Genomic DNA, 23689 nt, shown 5'->3' with positions numbered 1-23689 from the left:
TTTTCTCTCAACAACAGCCACTGAGTTTAACTTTGAAACAAATTCAGCTTTAGAGAGAAGCAGGAGCTGCTCACAGCTTTATGTCTGAGGAGGAAACAGGAAGCTCAGAGCAAGGCTGAGTGATGTCGAGGGAGCGACAGAAAACTGCTGAGTCACCGCTCAAACATGTTCATATTATCACACAGTGATTTGTGTGGGGTGTTGTCCTGGAAACAAATCTCCAAAGAGAGAAGAGCCTAGTGTCAGAGAAGTGTTTAAACTAGACTGACGGGTTCATTCAGCTGCATTCAACCAAGTGCCATAAACACACCTTCAATTAAAAAGAAGTTAAAAAAAACTACTACTTACTACTTACTTTACTTAAGTATGGGGCTTGGAATAAGCTCCTGGAGAAATAGACAATAATACTTCAATACAAAGAAATAAAAGCAACTTAGTTTCCTCTTTATACATTTTTTTAAATAGATTATACATTATACACTTCAACTAGGAATTCAATTGGAAACCTCGATCATAGTTTGTGGTTGAAAGTTGCACAAAGAGAAGAACACTTGTTTATAGTGGATGATGTACTACAATGAATAACAAGAAATAGCATAATTATAATGAGTAAACAAGAACCAGCTCTACACCCTTCATCAGGTGCTCGAGGGTTCGTGGGAGTTCGCTCAACCAGTCCACATGTGTTTTGTGGATCTGGAGAAAGCGTTCGACCGCGTCCCTCGTGGTGCCCTGTGGGGGGTGCTCCGGGAGTATGGGGTCCGGGGCCCTCTGCTAAGGGCTGTCCGTTCCCTGTATGACCGCAGCAGGAGCTTGGTTCGCATTGCCGGCAGTAAGTCAGACCTGTTCCCGGTGAGTGTTGGTCTCCGCCAGGGCTGCCCTTTGTCACCGGTTCTGTTCATTACTTTTATGGACAGATTTTCTAGGCGCAGCCAGGGGCCGGAGGGTGTCCGGTTTGGGAGCCTCAGGATCTCGTCTCTGCTGTTTGCAGATGATGTTGTTCTGATGGCTTCAACAAATCAGGACCTCCAGCTGCTCTGGGGCGGTTTGCAGCCGAGTGTGTAGCGGCCGGGATGAGGATCAGCACCTCCAAATCCGAGGCCATGGTTCTCCACCGGAAAAAGGTGGTTTCCCCTCTACAGGTCGGTGAGGAGTCCTTACCTCAAGTGGAGGAGTTCAAGTATCTCGGGATCTTGTTCACGAGTGAGGGACGGATGGAGCGTGAGATCGACAGACGGATCGGTGCGGCGTCAGCAGTGATGCGGTCGCTGTATCGGTCTGTCGTGGTGAAGAGGGAGCTGAGTCGAGTCGCTGCTCCTTCACGTCGAAAGGAGCCAGCTGAGGTGGCTCGGGCATCTGTTTCGGATGCCTCCTGGTCGCCTCCCTCAGGAGGTGTTCCAGGCATGTCCTATTGAGAGGCCTCGTGGAAGACCCAGGACACGCTGGTGAGACTATGTCGCCTCGCGGAAGAGGATGGAGATGGATGGATGGATGGATGGATGATTTTAAAGTTTGAAGTTTATTTTCCTTTTTTCTGTGCCTAAGTTCAAATATAATATGTGCTTGCATTTTTAGGTGACGAGAACACCCTTTAAAAGTGTTAGGCTCACATAAAGCGATTAATTCATAATTCTCCTGGTTCAGGAAACACATTGGGTGATTTGGGTTGAGTGAATTGGGTGAGTCTGCTTCATTTTGCTTATCACTACTGGCATATTTACAAAACAGATGCACTTTTGAAAAACACTCTTCATTATGTTCCTCAAGTGGTCAGGTAAGTGGTATAAATTACACACTTATGCACACACACTTATGCACACCCCAGGGAAGACGTTGAAAAATAAGGGGACAATTACTTACAAAGACTAATTTATACTTATTAAAATGACCCTGTGGACTGGGTTATGTGGGTAAAACTACATGACCACGAAAAACTCGAAAAAAGATTAACTCAGATAGCAGAGCACATTCAGCAGGAATGGAGACTTTTTATTGCAGGGATGCGCCCGGTCTCCTCTCCCAAATATGCTGGATGACACGCTATTTACTGTATCAGTTGTCAGTTGTCTATTAGTTTCACATACAAACTTGCAGATATATTTATGATCGCTGTTTACCACTTTTCCTGTTTATTGGCGTTTTTGCTTAATCCATGTCGCTTTCAATGGGTTTGCATTCAAAGTCACATGCTACATGGTCAGCTGAAAGGACTTTCAGCTAAACGATTAATGGCAGGTTTGGGAACTGAATTCCTAATAAATAATGATAATAATTTCTTCTAAAAACGCTCTCTGCCATAGAGTCACATTTCAGTAAAAAGCATTCAGTTAGATTCCAACAGACGTCCAATTTAAGTTTCATTGGGAGTGTTGACACTGTACAACTTTTCAACACAAAACTTTGTCAAAAATATAAAAAATATGGCCCAAAACAGATTCATTCGCAAGTTTTTGCTGAAAAATTCTCTCAACTGACAAAAGTTGATGCGTCCAATTTGCTAAAAGAAATATCTACATTCTTCTGAAATAACAAATGGGTTAGTTACTGGTTTTAGTTAAAGTATACTTTATTGTCCCCATAGGGAAATTTGTCCGTACAGGGCTGCACCTGGGGACCCATCTCCAGATGTGGAGCCAGGCTGATGGTCAGAATCACCTGGCTGGAGGATTCACCTATTGTACACGTTTTTAGTAGTAGGGGAAACCGGAGTACCCGGAGGAAACATAAACAGACACGGAGAGAAAACAAGCGCTGAGCGCTGTGCTTCTGTTAAGGCATTAAAACCTTTTCGACAACAAAGACAGTACACATTTCTACTAAAAATCTCATTCACTTTTTTATTTTGGACTTGACACAAATCCAAAGACATCATTTTTCTCTCAGAGCGTATAATGTCCAGTCAGACCTCACTTCATCTTTGCGTCCTGGTTGTTACATAAAAATGTATAGAAAACTATTTATTCAGACAGCGCTCACGTCTGGGCACAATTTAGTAAAAAAAATTCACACAATCTCAAAAACATTGGCATTGCCTCGATGTTTTCACATGTTTCTTCACAAATGTCCGTTTAGATGTGCCGTGCGTGTAATGTCTAATAAATAAAATCAATGAGGTACACGGCTCGGTTTTGTCCTAAAAGTTCATGATGCTCGTTTTGGATCACGTTCTCCAGAAAACGGAGGAGAGCTGGCCTTTGGGGGGGCTGATCTGTCGCTTCTGAAGGGACGTCTGTGAAGAGAAGAAAACATGACACATAAATGAACTATTCCAAAATAAAGGCCTCAGTAATTCCTCATTTCCCAAATGCATGTTGGGTCACTTAGCGCATGTCATATTGGGTCATGCTGTGAGGCGATGCCATCTCTGTAGTACAGTCATGAAAAATAATAAATAAATAGGCTAATTGCAACACATTTGCTATGATAAATTATGATGCTTTTAGACTGTGTAGACTGTGATTCCCCTCACACAAATATTTCTACAGTTCAGGCTCATTTATACCAGTCCCAAACGTGTCCCAAACCAGTGGTTCACACTTGTGACCCAACACACATTTCGGAAATGAGGAATTCAGCATTTGTTAAAGTAGTGGTGGAGCTAGGGCTGCAGCTAACGATTATTTTGATAATCGATTTATCTACCGATTATTTTCACGATTAATCGATTAATCGCTTGGCTGTGAAAGGTGCATGGAAATTGTATTTTTTCATTCTTTTTATCACATAACGCTAAAGTGGCACCGCTTGAGGACATGTTGATGGAGTAAACTTAAAGTAAACGTTTGTAGGAGGCTCTTTGTGCTAATTCTGCTTTCTGATTGGATGAGACAAAGACAGATATTTATGAAATTTACAATGTACAAAACACTGCAGACCCTAACTTTAATAACAAAGTAGGTTTTCATCCAAAATACATAATTTTCATGTCTTTTTTGCTCTATTTTAGTCTGTGTTTACCAGAAAACGATTAATCGATTACTGAAATAGTTGACAACTATTTTAGTAATCGATTAGTTGTCGATTAATCGATTAGTTGTTCCAGCCCTAGGTGGAGCTGTAGGTGAAAGAGTCGGCTAGTTCTTTCCATTTTGTTTGCCGTCTGTGGCTCTATGTTTTTGTGTTCTGACCTGTAGAAACTGCTCGAGTCTGATGAACGATCCCATCTGTCCGCTGCTCGTCACTGCTTTGATCCTGCTCAAAAACACAAGCAGAGCAAAGCGGAGGTTAAACTTAGGAACAGTCAGAGGTTTCAAGCTTCTCCAGAGACGGCCAGAGTTAAGATACGCACACACCTAACCGGACGAATCGCGTTACCGCTACTTAATAGGTTGCTGGAAATTCCTCACCACTTTCCTCCCTCCTGCCTCTCCCGGGTTTTATTTCAGTATGTGTGGGTTTGGAGTGTGCAGTATCCGTCTGTCCCGCGATAATGATATAACATGTTTGTAATCCAGTTCTTTATTGGGTCGTATCCTGATCTGAATGCCTTGGCTCAAGAAAGGCATTTCAAACCACAGCTGCTGCGGCGTCATAAAGCTTTTCCTCCTTTTTTCAGACGGTGTTTCTGTTCACTTGTCTTTATGATGTAGTAGAGGTGGTTATGTTGCTCCAAATTCAAACAGATGATCTGTGTCCTTTTTTCCTGAGTGTGTGTGTTGGACTCCACTTAATCCTAACGCCTCGTTACACGCTGTAAACAGCTGATGTGCGCAGTGCACTGTCGCCACGCGCAGTCATCACCCGCACATGTATGCCTTTCACATTGACAATACAAAGTAATCACCCGCCGCCAGAGGGATCCAGCTTTAGAGTTAGAGTTTTTACCTGGGCACGTATTCCTCTTTTAAAAGCAGGATGAGTTTCCAGAACTGGCCTTGGTACTGCTTCATCAGAGCGTTTCCACAAACCTGACGAGGTTAAAATCACAGAAATAAGTTGAATGTAAGTTGAATTAAGCTTCTTAACATGTCATTTCAAATCAAACTTTATTTATAAAGCGCTTTTCATACCGAAAGGTATCACAAAGTGCTTTACAGATTACAACATTTAAAACACACCTGGCACACCCTCCCATCCTCCGGATATTTCACCAAATATCCTGAACTAGTGTGCACCAAAACCACCAGAGAAAAGCAGAGGATGAACAAATCGAGGAGCTCATTCTTCTAGAATGAGAGTCACCAGCTGCGCCACAGATAATCTCAAACAGCCTCAAACTGCACTTAAGGCTGGAGTTGTATCTCCTCAGGGTGGGAATGAGCCAGAGGGATGCATGCAAATAAACAGCTCTTCTCGAGTGAGTCGTCTAGGACAATGGTTCTCAACCTGGGGTGGGGGTCGCGAGACAAATTTGGGGGTTCGCCAGATCATTTAGATAAAATATACATATTTTGTATTTTAGCATGTGTTTGAAATAAAATTCATCAAACTACGAACAAATAATGGCACTCTGGTAAAATAGCACCTGTTATAATGGGTGTCGCGGCTCCAAAAGGTTGAGAACCACTGGTCTAGGAGCCGTCTGATCGTGCAAGTTTACTAAAGACTTTACAGAGGTGGGCAAACTAAGGACTGAAGGCCAAATCCAGCACGGCCCACAAACACGACCAAGCCCCCAAGAGCTAAACAAAGGTAATTCAAAACTTCTGCTATTTTGTTGCTGTGCGTGTTTAAGCGTGTTTGGCTTTGCGTCAATAGATTTGTCCAAGCAGATCCGAACATCATCAGAACAGACTTTTACAGACAGTGAGTCAGATTCAACAATACGAGGACATTGTCAATTTGGTGCGGATTATTCAGTAAAATAATAAACAAACCTCTAGGAAGTCGAAGAGCAGCGTGGCCGTGGTGTCAGCGAGCGGCTCCATGTTCAGCATCTGAGCCAGCCACCTCCAGCCATGGTTCAGTCCGTGAGGAGCCGGCTGCAACCACACGCGTTAGTTCAGTCGACGAAGAAAATCGGATAAAAATGAACTTCATCCGCTGGAGGAGAGTGTTTTTACCCCTTGTTTGGACCCGTAAGGCCACCGTATCTGTATGATAGCGGCGTAAAGGCGGATCATCCCCGACATGCGCTTCAGGAAACTGTCCTCTCCCTCCACTCCAGAGTCGTCCACGCGGTAACCCAGCCTCCTACATCAGCAGCAGAGAAGGTCTACAGTCATTTAGCCCGCAAATGTTTGCAAAATATGTTTCAAACAAAAATAAAATACATCTAAAAGGTGACTTTTAAAGCATCAGTAGAAAACCTATGAGGAGACACTTAGAAAAGGCCCGAGCTGCTGCTTTAGGAGCTCATTTTAAAGAATGAAAAGGGTAAAACGGTGAAACTACGGCGGCCTGAGAGTAGTGCTCTGACCTGTGGTGCTCCTCTGCAGTGGCGCTGTGCTTCCTCTGGGGGAAGTAGGGCACGGAGTAGGGGCACTTCTTGTGGAGATGAGCCAGGAACAGATCTCCGACAACGGGGTGCAGCTCCCAGACGCCCGAGGCCACAGCCGCGATCGGGAAGGCGGCTTCAAAGTGAGACGCCACCTCCTCCTCGCCTTGTTTCTGGAGATTAAAGACGATCCAATTTGCTTTTAGACATATTCATTGATCAGTTTAAAATACAGTAGTGTTTGATCAAAAAAAAAAGGCTGGACTAACACAAGGAGCTGAACTAAAAAATAAAAAAAAACATCTCTTTCCCCAAATTTTAGGGACATCATATCTGATGACGGTAAGATTTTCATTGATTAAAATATTCAAACCCTATTGCATATTTTTTGGAGACAGGGTGGTGTTGTGTTGTTGCATAATGTACAGCCAAAATAGTGGCAGTCTTTGTATTATTCACACAACAACCGGTCTAAAGAAACCTAAAGCAGGACTCAGACAGAATTTAACCAGCAGAAATAAAACCAGGAGGACTAAACAAGAACTCAAAGATTTACCAAAATAGACACATCCACAAACTCTCAAACAGTTTGTTGGATGAAAAATGAGTAAGCAAGCCATTTCTAAATCCTTGATACAGAACTCAAATTTAACTAGGACTAAACGAGAACCAGGCCTAAACCAAAGACTTTCAAGCCTGAATGGACTGACCACAAACTTCTCGGCGAGTTTGTAGCTGGCGAACTGCAGCCCCTGCGGGTGATGCGTCGCGGACACAGTCATCCCTCCGGACTGCACGGTTTTGCCGCTCAGGAGTTTCTCGATCTTCTCAAAGTTTTCGCGGAGGTGGGAGCCGGACTTCGTGGAGATCTGGCTCACGGGGATCACGGCCGCCTTCATCAACTCCAGCTTCAGCTTCTTCGTCTTTGCAGGAGAAATCAAGATTCAAGAATTCATGTTGACGTCGGAGAGAGAGTCAGCATTTTCTGAAAAGGATAAAGTCCAAACCTTGGCGTCTTTGGTGGTGGAGAAGTCTTCGAACGACTTGGCCACAGAAGCTGCAGAGTCTTGGAGCTCTTTGAACCATTTCAGAGTGGAGTCCTCGGGTTCAGCCTGCAGTCCTGAGAGGAGCAGAGAGAGAGAAGGGAAGACGTTCAGCTCCAACACTGCTCTGACCGCAGCCCGGACAACGGCAACGCTTTGGTTGGAGCGCCCTCTGCTGACAGCAGGAGGCCTTAAACAAGCTAATACAATATCAGGGTTTACACGGGCATCAGCAAGTGAAATGTAATGCTTTCTAACCCAAAGACTACACAAGTATGAGCATATTTCATTTCTTAAGATTTGAAAACCTTCCATCAAACAGAGGAATGAGGGGAAATGTCGATCATGCAAAGGCAACGTGCAACTTTAGTGCAAGTCTGTGCACAATTTCAGCCAAAACTGCACTTTAATGTGTTAGGGGACATATTTCTCATATTTTTGACAAAATTATGCAGTGAAATAGTCGATCAAAATCATTAAAAAAGAAAATTCCATCCAATCGAATGCTTTTTAATCAAATTAAAGCTACTCTAAGTGACCCCACCGCTAGATGTGCCACCATGTATGAGGAGGAAAACACAAAAGAAAGAAAAAGCAACAGAATAGATTTTTTTGTTTGAAAGCAACTGGACTAAACCGGGACTAAACCGGGACTACAGCAGGACTAACCCAGGACTAAACCCACCTGTCTTCTTGGCCTTCTCTTTGGCGGCGTCGGCTGCTTTCTTCTCCGCCTCCTGTTTGGCCTTTTGCTCCTCTTCTTTCCTCCTCTGCTCCTCCAGCTCCGCCTCCTTCTTCTTCTTCTCCTGAGCTTTGGTCACTTCCTCCTGCTGCAGCCGGATCAGAGCCCTCATGTCGTGGAGGGCTCGCTCCGCTACAGTCATGTCCTCCACGCTCGGGAAGTCGCCCTGAGAAGAGGGTTTAACAGCTTTACAAGGGGACTGAGGATGAAGATGAGTTTCATTTTAGCTACAGGTCAAGGTCAAATGCATAAAGCACATTTAAAACAACCATCGCTGCCCAAAATGCTGCACACATGCAACATTTCAATGTTTTCAAAATTTGAAGAAGCATTTTGACTAAAACTGAATTCAAAGTAGGTAATGACACTAAAACTATGATTGAAACGAATGAGATGAGGCTGAGCAGAATTTTCATTTTATTTACAGCGTCACCAACGCGAGGAGTCTTCATCAGGGTAAGTACGTAGCATTTCTCTGCGACTGTGGTGATCCAGCGAGCACTCTGCTCTCCTTATTTCAATGTTTTCATGAAAAAATTAATTAATTTGTTTATTCATAAAGATAACATAACTTCAAGCAGCATAGGAATTGCTTGTTATTTTTGTTCCCTAATGACCCTAACCCAAATTCTAACGACTGTAACCCCAACAATACAATTGTAAATGGGGCTGAACGATTAATCGCATTTGCGATTTTATCGCGATATTACACAACGCGATTTTGAAATGCCCATAGAAGTGAGTGTAACGGCGAGAGACGCCACAGACGTCCGGCTCCGGGCTCCACCGTGTGCTTTTGTTTACTTCTCCGTCTACTTTAGGTGCGCGTAGATTGTGGATGTACTGTGAAAATATCAGCGCATATAAAGCAGCCACCGCTCAGGACTATTGCTTTTTCCTCTGTTAGCATTGCGTTAGCTGCAGCTACACGGTCTCATGCACTGATCACAGAAACTTTCCTCCGGGTTTACACGTCTCTGCCTCCACAGAGATGAAGCTGAGCCTGAGCTGAGTCCTTTGCGGCTCACTTTTCAAGGCTTATGTTTGGGAATGTTTTGGATAAAGAAAAGAACTTATCTCACAACCACTGACTAAAACACAAGAGCAAATAGCAAGAAATTATTTAGGCTATTTACAAACAAAAAAAATTCAATATAAGCTTATTGGAAATGATGTAGGCTAAATGACTATGTGGACTATTTGGAATTATCTTCATGTGATTATAAAGAACTTAAGAGTGAGTAATACTTTATTAAATCAGTTGTAACAAAAAGTTATTAGCGGAAAATCGCAATAAAATGGAAATCGCAATATTGATTGAAGAAAATCGCAATGTTGATTTTTGGCAAAATCGTTCAGCCCTAATTGTAAAATACAAAATATGTTAAATAATACTGTCATGGATCCGCTGTACCAGCAGAGGGCGCAGCATCACAGTGATACTGTGGTGGATCTGGATCTGCACTGCAGCTTTCTATTATTGCAGGAAACTCTAAAACCAATTGACCCAGGAGCCGCTGGGATAAAAAGACGCACTAGAAAGTGCGTAGAAAGTGGATATTTTTCATATAAAAAGTTCCATCATGCATCTTGAGTGAAACATTTACAAAAGACCTAAAACTAATGTTTACACACAGGCACGATGCGCTACGAATGGCATTTTTCTGTCATACATGACTTCTTAATGAGATTCTTAACAGAGCACATCAGCTCGTGACAATCATGGAGAAAGTTTTTGGCTTTCAAAAAATCTTCCACGAATGTCACAATTCACCCTCTGTTCGTTAAGTTTTGTAATTCCGCGCGAGAGCATTCGTAGTAAAGTATCACTGTTATCACGCTCAAAATGGAGCGTGATAACAGTGATAAAAACGTAGCAGAAACACCACAAAAAAAGTTTAGATCAGTTTTGTAGGCCTTCGCTTTTAGATTTGGGTAAAGCTGAGCTGGAGAAAATGTGCTCGGCTAAGGTAGGGGTGCAGAGATTACACCGACAGGACGTTGTAGTAATCTCAATCATCAAACAAGAATATTTTTCTCTAAAGTCCCTTTACTGATGGCCTGTCAGGTCCAATCAGGTGGAGACTTTCAAATTCCACTTTCTCTCCTCATTTTGCAAACTATCACTTGAATCCTCTCATGGCGGAGGCCAGTCTCCTTGATTTTCTTTTTTCTCTCATGATTGTTTCAGTGCGTGTTAAATAAACCTCAAAGTTCACCAGACCAAAGCAGTACCTCTGTGGTTTTCCTGACGACCTCCGACACCTGTGAGCAGAGCTGGTTTCCCCTCTGACACAGCGAGGCCAGGTTCTGGGCCGGGACCTCGCTGGGCCCCTGCTGTGCGTTCAGGACCTGGTTCAGCTGCAGAACCTCCTCCTGGATGGAGTTCAGACCCCGGAGCCGCTCCCTGCCGTCGGCCTGACGCTGCTTCTCCAGCTCCGCCTCCCTCAAGCGCTGCTGCTCGGCCTCGCGCAGACGCAGGTTCAAGATCTGACGGAACATAACACTCACATGAGGGACTGAGAGACCTCAGAATCAGAGGGTTCTACCTGCGTCCTGAGTACTTTCTAAGACATTTAGGGTTAAAGTTTCATATAAAAAATGGGTAATAACTTTCATTAGTACATGGGAAGTGAAGGCAAGGGAATCTACGTAAAACACTTCTGAATTTTCAATCAAAGTTATAGTTTTGAGAAGTGTTCATTTGCAGATAGAACCTTCCAATTCTATAAAAAACGAATTCGAGTTGCAATAACAAGATTCTATCTACACAATATTCTGAAATCAATGGATTATCCTCCAGTGGTCAGGTTATTTTTGTCAATCAATTATTTCTATTTCGACTATGCCTACTAACTAACTAGACTAACTCATGCCTCTAGAGCAGTGGTCCCCAACCACCGGGTCGGGGACTGGTACCGGGCTGTGACGTATTTGGTACCGGGCGCAGAGGGACAAAAAAAAAAAAAAGGAAGCATTTAGCTCGTATATACGAAACTGCTGATAGAAAGTCTCCCTAGAAATCCTTTGGTCTCTAGTTCATCTGGTTTTATTAGACAGAATCAGCCTCTTGCAGCTGAATGTGTTACGCGCAGCTCCAACGTCTTCCTGTCTGCTCTCTCCCTTTCCCTTCAGCTCGCCCGCCAATTTTTCCAAAAATTCATCATGTTGCAGCCTCACAGGTTTTCGTCACAACCTTTCATGCTTTCACAGGACGGAGAGCAGTATTCATCCCACTGCGACACAGACACAAATATTTTTTTCTAAATCACTAAAATTTCCTTTTAGATCCAAAAAAGTGCGACTTATTGTCACAAGCCATGTCTTTATGATTTTTGGGGGATCAGTAGTGGAGTAGTGAATCCTTGTCCTGCCCCTCCCTCCGCTCACCTGGCTTTCCCCCTCGCCCACGCTCCCCACTCCTCCTGCAAACGCTGCACTGATGGTGGATTCAATACAGATCAGATCAACAGATTCAAATGAGATACAAACATCTCATTAATCTTGTGTGCAACACACATTATCAGCATAAATAAGATATGCAGCAAAGGAAGCATTTTGAGAATTATTTATTTACCAAACTGCAACCTTCATGTAACTCTTTTCTTTTCTTTTTTGCCGTTCGAACATAATACTACCATTTAGAACTAACGGTGCAGTTTTTTTCTCCGCAACCCTCGAACGCTGCAGCCTTTGTAATCATAAGAAGGAAAGAAAAAAAGCCATGACAGCTGGAGGATTTCAGCTGCATTAGAGCAGATGCTTGTCAGTTCACGATCTTTGGTAAACTTCTGTCATAATGCTAAACTCTGCTTTAGCTGCTAACGCTAAAACCCGATATATCGACACAAAAACATCTGCAAAGCCCTGGCAGAATGAAGCTGAATACATTAGTTTAGTCTCGTACCTTCATTCGATGGCGCTGCTCCTCTTTCAGTTTCTCTTGTCGACCAATGCTCTCTTTAGTCCTGAAACATATGAAAACCTCCCTGTGATTTCAGGTCATATTTTGTGGATAAGTAAGTGGATAATTCTGCAACACAGCTGTAGAACACACATAAGTACATTTGAACATGAAATATTCAGTATATGGTTCTTCTATTTCGTTCTTAATTCCTTCCTAAAACAGGCCGATTCTACTCAAATTGGCCCAAAGCGATCTACTCCAGACCCCACTCCATCTTTCCATATTTACCAAATGTTTCTAATGCCATTTTTGGAATTACAGTCCCGACATTTCTCAATGTTGGATCTTAACAAAGTTCCAAACAGAACTTTAATGTTCAACAAGAAGGAATGGGAGTGAGACGGAAACTGAAATGGCCTGTTTTTGTAGCTGATCAAAAGGACCACATGGACCACAGATTTTCAAACGGTCATGACGTCCAGATGACAAAGGCATCTTAAAGATCCTGAGGGTTGTGGAACAAAAAAAGGGAGGGAGGTCAGGGAGTTCAGCTTTCCGATGGCCTTGTGTATTAAACTGTTCTTCAGTCGACTGGAACTGGCCCGTAGATTGCGCAGTTTCCTCCCTGAAGGCATTACCTTGAAGAGACTGTGTGATGGGTGTGTATTATGCATTATGGGGCGCCAGACTCTGTGGCGCCCCATATAACATCTCAGGTGGATTTGCTTGTGAAGTCAGTAATGTTGGAAACCATCAGGACCATCAAGGTCACATTTTTTGTCAGAGAATTAAAAAAAATCTTCCACCTTTGAATGTTCAAAAGGACAGTTCTGTGGCTCAGACGAGGCCTGTGACGACGTTCTTTGTTTTTGAATGACTTCAGTCGCAGATGCCTCCGACCGTTATCGGGCTACAGTCGCTCCAGTAACAGCTTCATTTGCGTCGAGGATCGTCCAGTGTTCCTGGGGACTTCACTTTTTTGTTCTATAATCCTCAGGATCTTTTCAGGAATTCAAAATGAGTGTTTTCCTGCCTCCCACCTCAGCACCTTTTGTGTCAGATATTCAGCAACCTGAATATCTGACACAAAATGACACTGAAACCAAATTTTTGCACAGATTCAGACTTTAAAAGGCATGTGGCCCTTTATTATAACTTTAATCACTAAAAGCCAACAGTCGACGCTGCTTTTGGACATAAGGTGATGTTAAAACACTAAACTGTCAAAATGTGGAGGTGATTTTTTAATTTAAAGTCCAGGCCTTAAAACAGAGGCATCTCTATAGATTAGGTTCATTGCCCCGGGAGCAGGTCTATGTTTTTCTGTATCCGCGAGGACCCACGAGGGAGGGAATAGGATTAGTTTGACCGCAATAACAGTGTTCAAAGAAAATTATTACCATCATTATTATTTTTATATGCAGATCAGCCGAGAGATCTTAACCATAAACCAGACACAAGAAGGGCAGATTCTACCACAGTATTTTGGACCATTCCCCCCTGAACCATTAAATATGTGCTTTTTAAAATGTCAGCGCCTCTCATGTTTGGGGGGTTGGGGGGTTTGGGGACTCACTCTCGGTCCATCATGTCCCGGACGCTCTGCAGGTCCTGCCTCTGCTTCAGCTCCATCAGCTCCTCGAAACGCTTCAGCTGCTCGGACTCGGAGCTCACCACCGCCGCCACCAGCTTCTCCTGCTCCTCCTGCCGCCAACGCACGGCCAGCTGTGGGGGAGAGAGGGGGGAAGGAGAGAGGGGAGAGAGGGAGAGAGTGGAGAAGGAGAGAGGGGAGAAGGAGAGAGTGGGGAGAAGGAGAGAGAGAGAGAGAGAGAGGGGAGAAGGAGAGAGGGGAGAGAGGGAGAGTGGGGAGGAGGAGAGAAAGAGAGAGAGAGAGGGGAGAAGGAGAGAAAGAGAGAGAGAGAGAGAGAGAGGGGAGAAGGAGAGAGTGGGGAGAAATATATTGATATTTCAGTCTGTGTTATGACCTATTACCAGCAGAAAAAGTTAGTTATCAATTGACAAGACAAAAAACTGACTTATGCGAGATTGCGAGTACTTGTTTACAATTTATTATAGGTTTCAGGAAAGAAAATACAACATGAGAAAAATATATTTGTATTTATTTATTGAACACTTAAAGCTTTTACAATGTAAACAGATATGATTATTATTGCACAACTTAAAGCATGTGCCATTTAACAAAACCATGTAACAAAAGGATGCACCGATCCGATACTCAGAAAAAAACAATATCGCGGATCAATTCCAAGTATCCGCTACTGGGCCGATACCCGGTTTGGCTCTCACCGTTTTAAAAACACAACTTTCACCAACTAAAGCTTGGTGAATATGGATGTAAAGTTCAGAACCTGGAGAATGTAGTGTATGATTGGAAAATGAGGAGCAAACTGTAAAAAAAAAAAAAAACATTTAATGAATGAAAGTGTAAAATTAAGCCTGATTAAAAGTGTCTAATATGTAGAGGTGAGTACCTATATGCGATATATATCCTGATATTTTTTCCGCAAAGTGATGTGAAGTGGAATGGAAGTCAAAGCCAAAAAGTTTTATTGAAAACTCACTATAAAATGTAAACATAACACTGTATTACAAAGCTCTGTAAGGTGCACATTTAAATAAAAAAAACATCTTAAATAAAAATAGCTTATAAAACAAATATTACAGCGCAAATTTTAATTTTGCATCAATATATGCGATAACGTCTATTTTCATATCTCATTTAAAAATATATCAATATCTTAAATATCAATATATTGGCCAGCCCTGGCATGTCATTGTACTGCATTAATCTGCGTCTATTTCTGACATCGTGTCGGCATGTGTGAGAAAGATTTGAGAAGTGTCTCTAGAATTTAAACATTTAGCTCCACGTATTTTGGAGAAACTAATCTAATTTAAAGTAGTCAAACACGTAAAACAAAATAAGGACATAAGCTTGCCTTTTATATACGCTAGTACCTTTCTACAGAATCTACATTTGTTTCAACATGCATCTGATCATGCAACATTAAATCCTCAGTTGGTGAAAAGAGGCTCATGGAAACACCCAAAACAATTCAACAGGTTTATGTTGCTTTTGTAATGATTCACCTAAGGGCGCACTCACACTTGACATCCGAAAGGTGCCATTGTCTCGCTCGTTTGAGGAAAAGTATGGATGCTCCAAACAGCCCTGGCTCACACTTACATAAATGAACCGAGCCACGGTCGATTAGAGAAGCACGAGGAGTTGTTTGTTTACATGTGTAGCACATTGAACTGTAGCAGCGCCGCAATATGTTTAATGCAGAAGGGAAGAAAAAAATAAACCCAGCAGCACGGAATAATGTCTACTATGAGCCCCGTTGTCCGTTTACTCCACTTTTATTTGCATTTTACTGCAGTTTAAGCGAAAGGGGCTATGATTAATAATATAGTTACTTTTAATAAGGCTGATGGAAATGGAGCTGTGTGCGTCCCCCCGTCCCCCACACAGTTCGCTCTGAACCTTTCCTACATGGATTCATGGGAAAAATACAGCCTTGAAAAAAAGGGCTAGGACAACAGAAGGTATGACGCCCGGTTTGTGTCATTCATTGCTGCTTTGGCCACCAGTTCAACAGCCTTGTAACTCCTAAAAATCTACGTTGCAAGAAAGCACTGAAAACAAACACAAACCAGGGTACAATAGCAGAGAACTGAGACTTGGACACAGCGCAGAAGAAGCAGAGGCGTAAAGTCAGACCCGAGATGAGCGGTAGGCGGCCAGGGCGAGCATGAGGCGGCCGCTGTTGCTCCGTTTGTTCATCAGGAGTTAAACTGAACAACAAATCTGCTATTTGAGGGGGAAATGTACCATGTTGCCAATATCCCAGCCAAGTCCGACTGCTGCGTGGAGAGGCTCAGTGAAAGTGGTCTCTACGCTGTGGAGGAGGGTCAGTTTTGGAGAGACATTATAAAATGACAATACCCCTGCACTATGGTCCAGATAAACCCCGATCCTGGAAGAAACTGGACCCAAGTTCTTGGTCAGGACAGAGTTAAAACGAAATAACCAACTGCCTTCATTAGAGTCTAAGGCCCAGGATTTACTGTTGAATCCAAATCTACTTTCATCAGAGCGTCCTTTCCTCTGAATATTTCTGTATGAAACTGCTATACGAACCCACTTCCCACTCCACTCCACCTCCCAGTAACACCGGCCCGTCAGACTCTCTCTGCTCAGGACCTGCTCCCACGCGCTGAATCTGTCTGGATGATCAGGATAGCACTGCAGGTCAACCATAGCTGTTGCTCTGCTGTTCCCATGAGACAGAGACAGTTTGCAGTGTGCTGTGTTTGGGTCCAGAGTGATCTTTGATGAATATTGTAAGAAGTCCTCTCTGATGGTCCGTGTCAAAACACGGACTGGACTCAGACCCTCCAGACTGAGCTTTAGTTTGTCCCAGAGTGTGGACACACCTCTGGTCACATCCTCGAAGTAGCGGCGTGGCCCTCTCTGAATCTTGATTGGCTCTGTCCTCTGTGGGTCTGTGGACAGTGAAGGATAGAGCTGTAGAAACTGGTTGTGATCTGGTGTGAGGGACAGTGTGTCCAGGTCAGAGATGTTCCTCTTCAGCTCAGTGACGTCCCGCTGCAGTTGGTCCTGTAGCTCTTGGACTTGTTTCAGTTGGCTCTGCTCCTCGGAGCGGATCTGCTGCTTCACTTCAGAGTGTCTTTTCTTCAGGAGAAGGGCCATCTCTGCAAAGCTGTGCTCACTGCCCAGCATTGCTGTCTGGGCAGAGCGGCTGATGTCCCGGGCCTCCTGTTGGAGGCTCTTCAGGTCTGTCTCTTTGTGCTGGAGGCTCTGGAGCAGCAGGGTCCTTCGAGCCGGCAGCTGTTTCTGCCTCTGGGCTCTCTCTGCGGCTGAGGACACCATGTCGTGGCCCTTGTGTTGGTCCACAGAGCAGAGGTAGCAGATGATCTGCTGGTCGCTGCGGCAAAACATCTTCTTCACTTCGTCGTGTTGAGAGCAGATGTTTTCCTGCAGTTTATTAGAGGGCGCCACCAGCTGGTGTTTCTGTAACACTGCAGCATCATAATGAGGCTGGAGGTGGCTTTCACAGTATGAGGCCACACACTGCAGACATGACTTGACAGCTTTCATCTTCCTCCCAGTACATACGTCACAGGGCACATCCTGAGGTCCAGCATAGCAGCGGTCAGCAGGGGGCGCTGTGAGTCCAGTCTTCTTCAGCTGCTCCAATAAACTTGTAAACATGATGTTTTTGCCGAGCACAGGCCTGGAGCTGAAGCTCGTTCTGCATTCAGGACAGCTGTAAACCTGATTCTCGTCCTCTTTGTCCCAGTGTTCTTTCACACACTTCATGCAGTAGCTGTGACCACAGGGAACAGTCACTGGATCCTTCAGTAAATCCAAACAGATGGAACAACTAAAGTCGTCTTGGTCGAGGACTTTTTCCGCCATGTCTGCCTTGGTAACAGCCACTGAGTTTCACTTTGAAACAAATGAAAGCTAAGGGTGGAGAATGTGAGAGAAGGGAACAGCTCTTTCTCTCCGCTGCTCTGTGTGTCTGAGGATGAATGAGGAAGTGCAGAACAGAAGGAAGTACAGAGCGGGAGGGGCAGTTAAAGGAAAAGGCCACCGTTTTTACATACTGAGATATGTTCTTACCTAACCTTAGCCGAGTTAATATATCCCCGTCTGGTCTTTGTCCGTGCGCTCTGCCAGGCAAACGGAGCACATACGCAGCCTCTCCCACATGTCATATAGCTCCAAAAAAGCTCACGATAGAAGCTACCAAGCTCTTCCACGTGTTCCCTATTTAAATAAAGTTACGTGAAGTGTTTTCATGCGAAGTATATTTACACAGAAATGTAACATGTCGATTTTATAAGCAGATAAAAAGGGGTACTATAAAAAGAGGCGTAATGATACGAGGAGCAAAACGTCCGCGCAGTAACTCCTAAAGACTTCCCCCGCTCACTTCCGTCAATAGAAGCTGCGTGACTTGTAGAGAGCTCGCAGAGAACAGTTGAAGAAGCGTCGATAACTTGTGAACAATGCCTTTTACGTGCATCGTGCCGGGCTGTGATAACAAGCAGAAAGTATATAGTGTAGTAATGTTTCACGGATTTCCAACTCACCCCGGACGACGACACAGGACTCAGGACCTCGACCATGAGGTAGGAATGCGCCAGCACTTTCCGAAAATATATTTTCTGCTTGTTGTAAAAGGCTCTGTACAAGTCACGCAGCTTCTACTGACGGAAGTGAGCGGGGGAAGTCTTTAGGAGTTACTACGCAGACGTTGTGCTCTTCGTATCATTACGCCTCACAATATAGTACCCCTTTTTATTTGCTTATAAAATCGACATGCTACATTTCTGTGTAAATATACTTTGCATGAAAACACTTCACGTAACTTTATTTAAATAGGGAACACGTGGAAGAGCTTGGTAGCTTCTATCGTGAGCTTTTTTGGAGCTATATGACATGTGGGAAAGGCTGCGTATGTGCTCCGTTTGACTGGCAGAGCGCACGGACAAAGACCAGACGGGGATATATTAACACGTCTAAGGTTAGGTAAGAACATATCTTGGTATGTAAAAACGGTGGCCTATTCCTTTAACACAAACTACTGTAAACAAGAATAAAGAGAGCTATTATAAACTTGGCTTTACAAATCCTTATCTCCCACCACTGACTCTGTGCTCTGTGTGGTGTCTGATAGTAGCATTTCTGGACATGTATGTATTTTGGCCAACAGCTCAGGAAAAATTGTAATATTGAAAAATATAGAACATTTCTACATTTTGCAATGCTTCTGTAAAGAAGACACGATCAGGCATAAAAAAAAACAACAACAAAAAAAACAATTGGATTCAGACCACACCATGAAGTCACAGTACATTCGCTCTGTCACAAACAACCGAGTTTGCACCTGGTAGAAGTACGCGATCTCTGCCCAGTGTGTAAAACCCATTTGTGTTGACAAGGCAGAAATGCTTCTCGTCTGTGGCAGTGAGAACACAAACACAAACTCTCAGGTCCTGATGCTGTGGTCGAGCGATGGCTTCATATGTCTGCCTCGCTATTTTTTCATGTTCGCATCCCCATCTAACAAACAAGAAAACCGAGTTGTTATGATTTCAACCATTACTCTGAAGGGTTTATACAGGCAGAAGCGAGTTCAATTTAATGCTTTTTAATGTCAGTTTAATGCCAAAACACTATATTTTAATGCCACAAACAAAAACAAAAAAGTCACTTTTTCCTTTCTTAGAATTGGCAAATGTTTCATTAAAAAGAGGAAAGATAATTGTATTAAAAAAATGGCAACATGTAGGTAAGTTTCAGCAAAAGCCTGTTTTAGACCATCATTTTGGTATTTTTAATGAACTTATACAGTAGAAAATGTTGAGTAATGTCGTCATTTTTCAATAAATTAAATGCTTTTGAATGACCCCTCACCCTTTTGAACCCGCAGAATCGCTGTTCTCAGTCTTTAACTACAATTTTTATCTATAAGCTCCTGAGACCGTTCCCTGAAAATTTCCTTAACATTGTAACACGTATAAATGTAATTAATAATTCATATTTGATTTGAAAGATGTAAGCATAGTCTCACTATAAAAACATGTCTTGAATGTTCGTGTCATCATACACATGCCTTGTTGCCACTGTCGAAAAGCGGCCCTGGTTGGGATAACATATCTGCCTAATCAAAGATTTGGAAGGATTTGTAGGGTCGGTTCTTGCTGCTGATTTGAACCTGGACGCTGTCACCCTGCCACCTCTCATGTCAAACCATAGCCTGGACTGTCCCTGTTGCCGTGTCTCTTCCTCTACTTTTACTGCCTACAACATTCAAAAGAGCATTAAAACAACAATCGCAAATAAAATTTCTGTGTATATAGCTTTGATTAAGAAAATGAGTGACCTGCTCTTGTGTGACTTCCATGTTCATGAATTCCTCATCACATTTCATCATGAGGTCAGAGGCAGACAACCCACGGCTAGACTTGTATAACTCTGTCAGAGGCTGTGGTAGTTTGAGAGAAATTACCTTTGGCACGAACTGTTTACAGTACTCTGGCAATGCCCTCAGGAGGCCACTCTTCTCTGATGCTGTTGGGGCTGCATTGTCCAGATCTTTATAGAACGTCTCTATGGCAGCTGTAGACACATCTCTTTTCGTTCTTCTCTTTTCAGGTTGTCTTGTATGGGATTTGGTGTTTGTGTCATGTTTCTTGGCTGGATTTGAAAAGTTAATTGCAGTTGCTTCTTCATAAAGGGCTTTTCCTGTTTTGACAGGAGGAAGGCCCGACTGCGTAGTCCCATCGGTGCAGTGTTTCTTGTTGTCACTGCTTGTTTCTTTGTCTAAGACCTCTAGTTTTTATTCAGTCCTGGTTTAGTCCTGGTTTTTAACCAGTTTAGTGGTTTAGTCCTGGCTCAGACCACGGCTCTGCCATCTCTAATAATGACTAAAGTGTTAGGAAGTTATAGCTTTGCTTTGCAAAGCATCTGCATTTGAACTGAAGCTGCTCATGAGTTCAGGCTTTTTTTAGACTCACTGCGGATCATTTATTGACGTCTGGAGAGAAAAAGTAGTGAAAATTAGCACCGAAAAAAAAAGTTTTTCGATACCACCCCCTACCGGAGCTTTTCGGTTTAACGGTACCCAGCCCTATTCGCAACGCATCCTGCAACGTTCCTCTGTTTTTTCCTTATTTGGGTATTAACTGAGATAAAATGCTTGTTTGCAACAAACCAAAATAAACGCACATTGTCCTCAAACAGCAACAGCTGATCACTAACAGGTGCTGTTCACTTGGCGACCACTAGATGGCTATGAGCCAAAGTTCCACAGTACTGCTTTAAACACATCATGAGATGTTTCCGCAGAGGGACTTGGTTTAAAAAAAAACATCTGTATCCAAACCCTGAAACCACAGACTTTGTTCAGATGACACATGTTTTATAAAATATTTTTGCATGTAGACCTGAGTCTGGGCCGTTTCACGTTATTCATATAAACCAGCAGAGAGAGAGAGAGAGAGGAGTGCTTAATGATAAGAAGAAGAAGATCTTTATTTATAAGAACAACTTAGAAATGCCATATTTCGATGAACCAAAGTTGCACTACCTTTTCAAATTGTGTGTTTAAATTGTGTTGTGTCCTGACCTTGGCCTTGTGCTTGGTCTCCTCCTCAAAGCGAATGATGCGTCCGGCGGTTTTCATGGCTTTGGGCGACAGCAGGAAGAGCCCTGTGGTCGGAGGAGGACTGCGCACTGGGTCTAGAGGAGGCTCTGTGTCTGTGGAGGCTTCACTGCCCACCTACAAATATAACAAACACATTACAACAACTGTAGACATCAGATATAAAGTGGAAGGAACAAAATTCAGATCAAAAAGACGGTCCAGCTGTGTAAATGGAAGCTCTTGACATGAAATAGAATGGGATTAAAAATGTGCACTGTGAACTCGAGCATAAATCTAATCGCAAATGTAATACTTGCCAGAAAAAACTGCTATTCAAAATACTTTAGCTCAGAATAGTAACAAAACATCATCCATTCACCTGTTCCGAGTCTTGTTTAACGGGGGACTCTGTTGAAACAGTGGAAAGTCCGTTGTTTCTGTTGTTTAGGCTGAGGATGGAGCTGGAGGAGAAGGAGTTATGGGCCTCCTCAGAGAAACCAGGACTGGATTCACCGGATCCGGAGCTGAGCCTGGACTTTTGTAAATGGACAGAACTGAGCCGCTCCACCACAGCAGCAGAGTAGGACGAAAGGCTGGGAGACTCATGGTAGCCCTCCAAAATGTCCTGGGGGAGAACAGAGAAGACGACGTAGGAAGTGCTACATTAGTAAAAAAAAGAATAAAGCTTTCTATTACTAACTTGGATTGGCCCCGATACTGCGTTTACAAATTTCATGGTAATGTAGTGCAAGAAAGTATCATAATAGATAATTATAATTCTCTATATTAAAATAAACAGAAGGCAAATGATAGAGTAAAACAGGGTCAGGAAGGAGCTTTGGGGAGGATTGTATACCAGCGTAATTATATTTTTGTTAGTTTCTGACAGTGGTTCCCTGTAACACAGGACCTGTTTGCCTGTCCTTAATAAACGTCTGTGAATCTTCACCTCTTTTAGAGCATCCAAAGAAAAACACATTTCCTCCTGCCTTTCTGCGCTCGCTTGATTAGTCGATCTGTGTCGGGAAGCCTAAAGCATGTGGCTGATTACCATATGTAAATATAGATGCGCTGGTTTTACGCAATTAATGCTGTCCTTTCAACAGGTTCACTCAAATCAATAATAACTATAAAGTCACAGCAAGTTATTGACAGCAAGTCCCAAGTAAAGTAAAGTCTTTATAGAGCTTTGGTCAAGAAAGTCTCAAGTCCTGAAAATTGCGACTCAAGTAGAAGTAAAAAGTACTGACTAATATACATAATGAGTACAGTTTCCTAAAAAGGTAACTCACGTACTACTTGTACGACTTGAGTGGATGTAACCGAGTACTTCCTGCCTCTGAGTGCAATAAGATAAGATAAGATAAAATAAGACATTTATTGATCTCACAATGGAGAAATACACTTGTTTAAAAAGAAAGCAAAAAATGTGCAATCAAAGACAGGATGTTATGCAAACAAATAAACAGTAGATAGAGGTATCTTATATACAATGAATAAAAAACTTTTAAGGGGCAAAAGTTATAAATAATAAAATTAGAACAGAGTATAAAATGTAGAATCAAAATGTCAGCATTGGCAGTGCAAAGTGTACAGGCATAGTGCAGGTGGTTCATAAAATCAAACTTTGACTACAATTGTTTTGTGACTGATAATCTCCTTCCTAATGTGTAACACAGTATGGATCGGTAGATTTTAGATTGGCAGTGTAAATGTGTGCAAAACTATGTTTTAATTGCTATTATGATAGTGTGATGGTAACAAATGGGGTATGAAGTCAGTGACATAAACTGATCCACAAATAACTAAAAAAACGAACAAATTAAAAATCCAAAACGCCTAAAGGCTACATTATACATACGCACTGCACACTCCCAACCTACGTCCGCATGTCTTGACCTTCATATTTGAAAGATGAGAAACTTTAGTGAACCACATTGAATTTTTACTAACATCAACAAACCAGAAGGAGTCACTGTGCTAAGTTTAACAATTAAATATAGTCAACATGTGATCATCTACACAAATATATAGAATAATAGAACAGTAAATAGAATAGTATATAGGGTGATTTCTCTCATTTACATATTGTGTCAAATTAACAGCAAAAGTAAATATGAATGTAAAAAACTTGTTAGCTCTTAGCCAAACAGCTAGCAGAGGCTAACTTTAGCCTCGCTCACCTCGCCTCGTTCAGACCAGTGCGGGTCGTAGTGGAGTTTTCCTTTTGGAGAGTTCTTCAGGGCTTCTATCGTCTCCCATCGGAGACCGTCTGCTTGCATTTTGACAAAGTGAAAAACAAAAGTGTAAAAATGTGGATGCTCAGCAAAAACTGACCCGCCACATGAGTCCGTTATAAAGACGGTCCGACGAGGAACATAGTAGGACTCAACGGTTCTGCCCTGACTCCCAAAA

The 23689-nt window shown here is 42.8% G+C and overlaps 2 protein-coding genes across 2 annotated transcripts; both read right to left on the bottom strand.

Annotated features, from left to right (window-relative positions):
* Positions 1-2981: 2981 nt before the first annotated feature.
* On the bottom strand, positions 2982-23635 carry gle1 (GLE1 RNA export mediator). Its single transcript, XM_079567669.1, has 15 exons — positions 23458-23635; positions 21654-21899; positions 21257-21409; positions 13645-13793; positions 12069-12129; positions 10397-10651; positions 8105-8327; positions 7384-7496; positions 7087-7299; positions 6359-6549; positions 6003-6132; positions 5817-5921; positions 4825-4907; positions 4128-4191; positions 2982-3229 (listed from the first exon to the last, which is right to left on the bottom strand). Exons 1-15 carry the CDS (start codon positions 23554-23556, stop codon positions 3161-3163), a joined length of 2154 nt encoding a protein of 717 aa, XP_079423795.1. The 5' UTR covers positions 23557-23635; the 3' UTR covers positions 2982-3160.
* On the bottom strand, positions 15904-17681 carry LOC306974320 (tripartite motif-containing protein 16-like; the record flags this gene model as incomplete). Its single annotated transcript, XM_079571513.1, has 1 exon — positions 15904-17681. The coding sequence occupies exon 1, from the start codon at positions 17533-17535 to the stop codon at positions 15904-15906; it is 1632 nt and encodes a 543-aa protein (XP_079427639.1). The 5' UTR covers positions 17536-17681.
* Positions 23636-23689: the final 54 nt, after the last annotated feature.

This window comes from Gobius niger (assembly GCF_951799975.1).
Source record: "Gobius niger genome assembly, chromosome: 1".
NCBI classification, from domain to species: domain Eukaryota; kingdom Metazoa; phylum Chordata; class Actinopteri; order Gobiiformes; family Gobiidae; genus Gobius; species Gobius niger.
The sequence above is the reverse complement of the archived record's forward strand: the minus strand, read 5'-3'. Positions and strand labels throughout refer to the sequence as shown.

Excerpts from the sequence above, each read along its gene's own strand:
- gle1 (XM_079567669.1), bottom strand. The coding sequence starts at position 23,556 with ATGCAAGCAGACGGTCTCCGATGGGAGACGATAGAAGCCCTGAAGAAC. Across the intron at positions 21,900-23,457 it reads ACTGGTCTGAACGAGGCGAG|GACATTTTGGAGGGCTACCA; the intron begins GTGAGCGAGGCT and ends GTTCTCCCCCAG. Across the intron at positions 6,133-6,358 it reads ACTGCAGAGGAGCACCACAG|GAGGCTGGGTTACCGCGTGG; the intron begins GTCAGAGCACTA and ends CTGCTGATGTAG.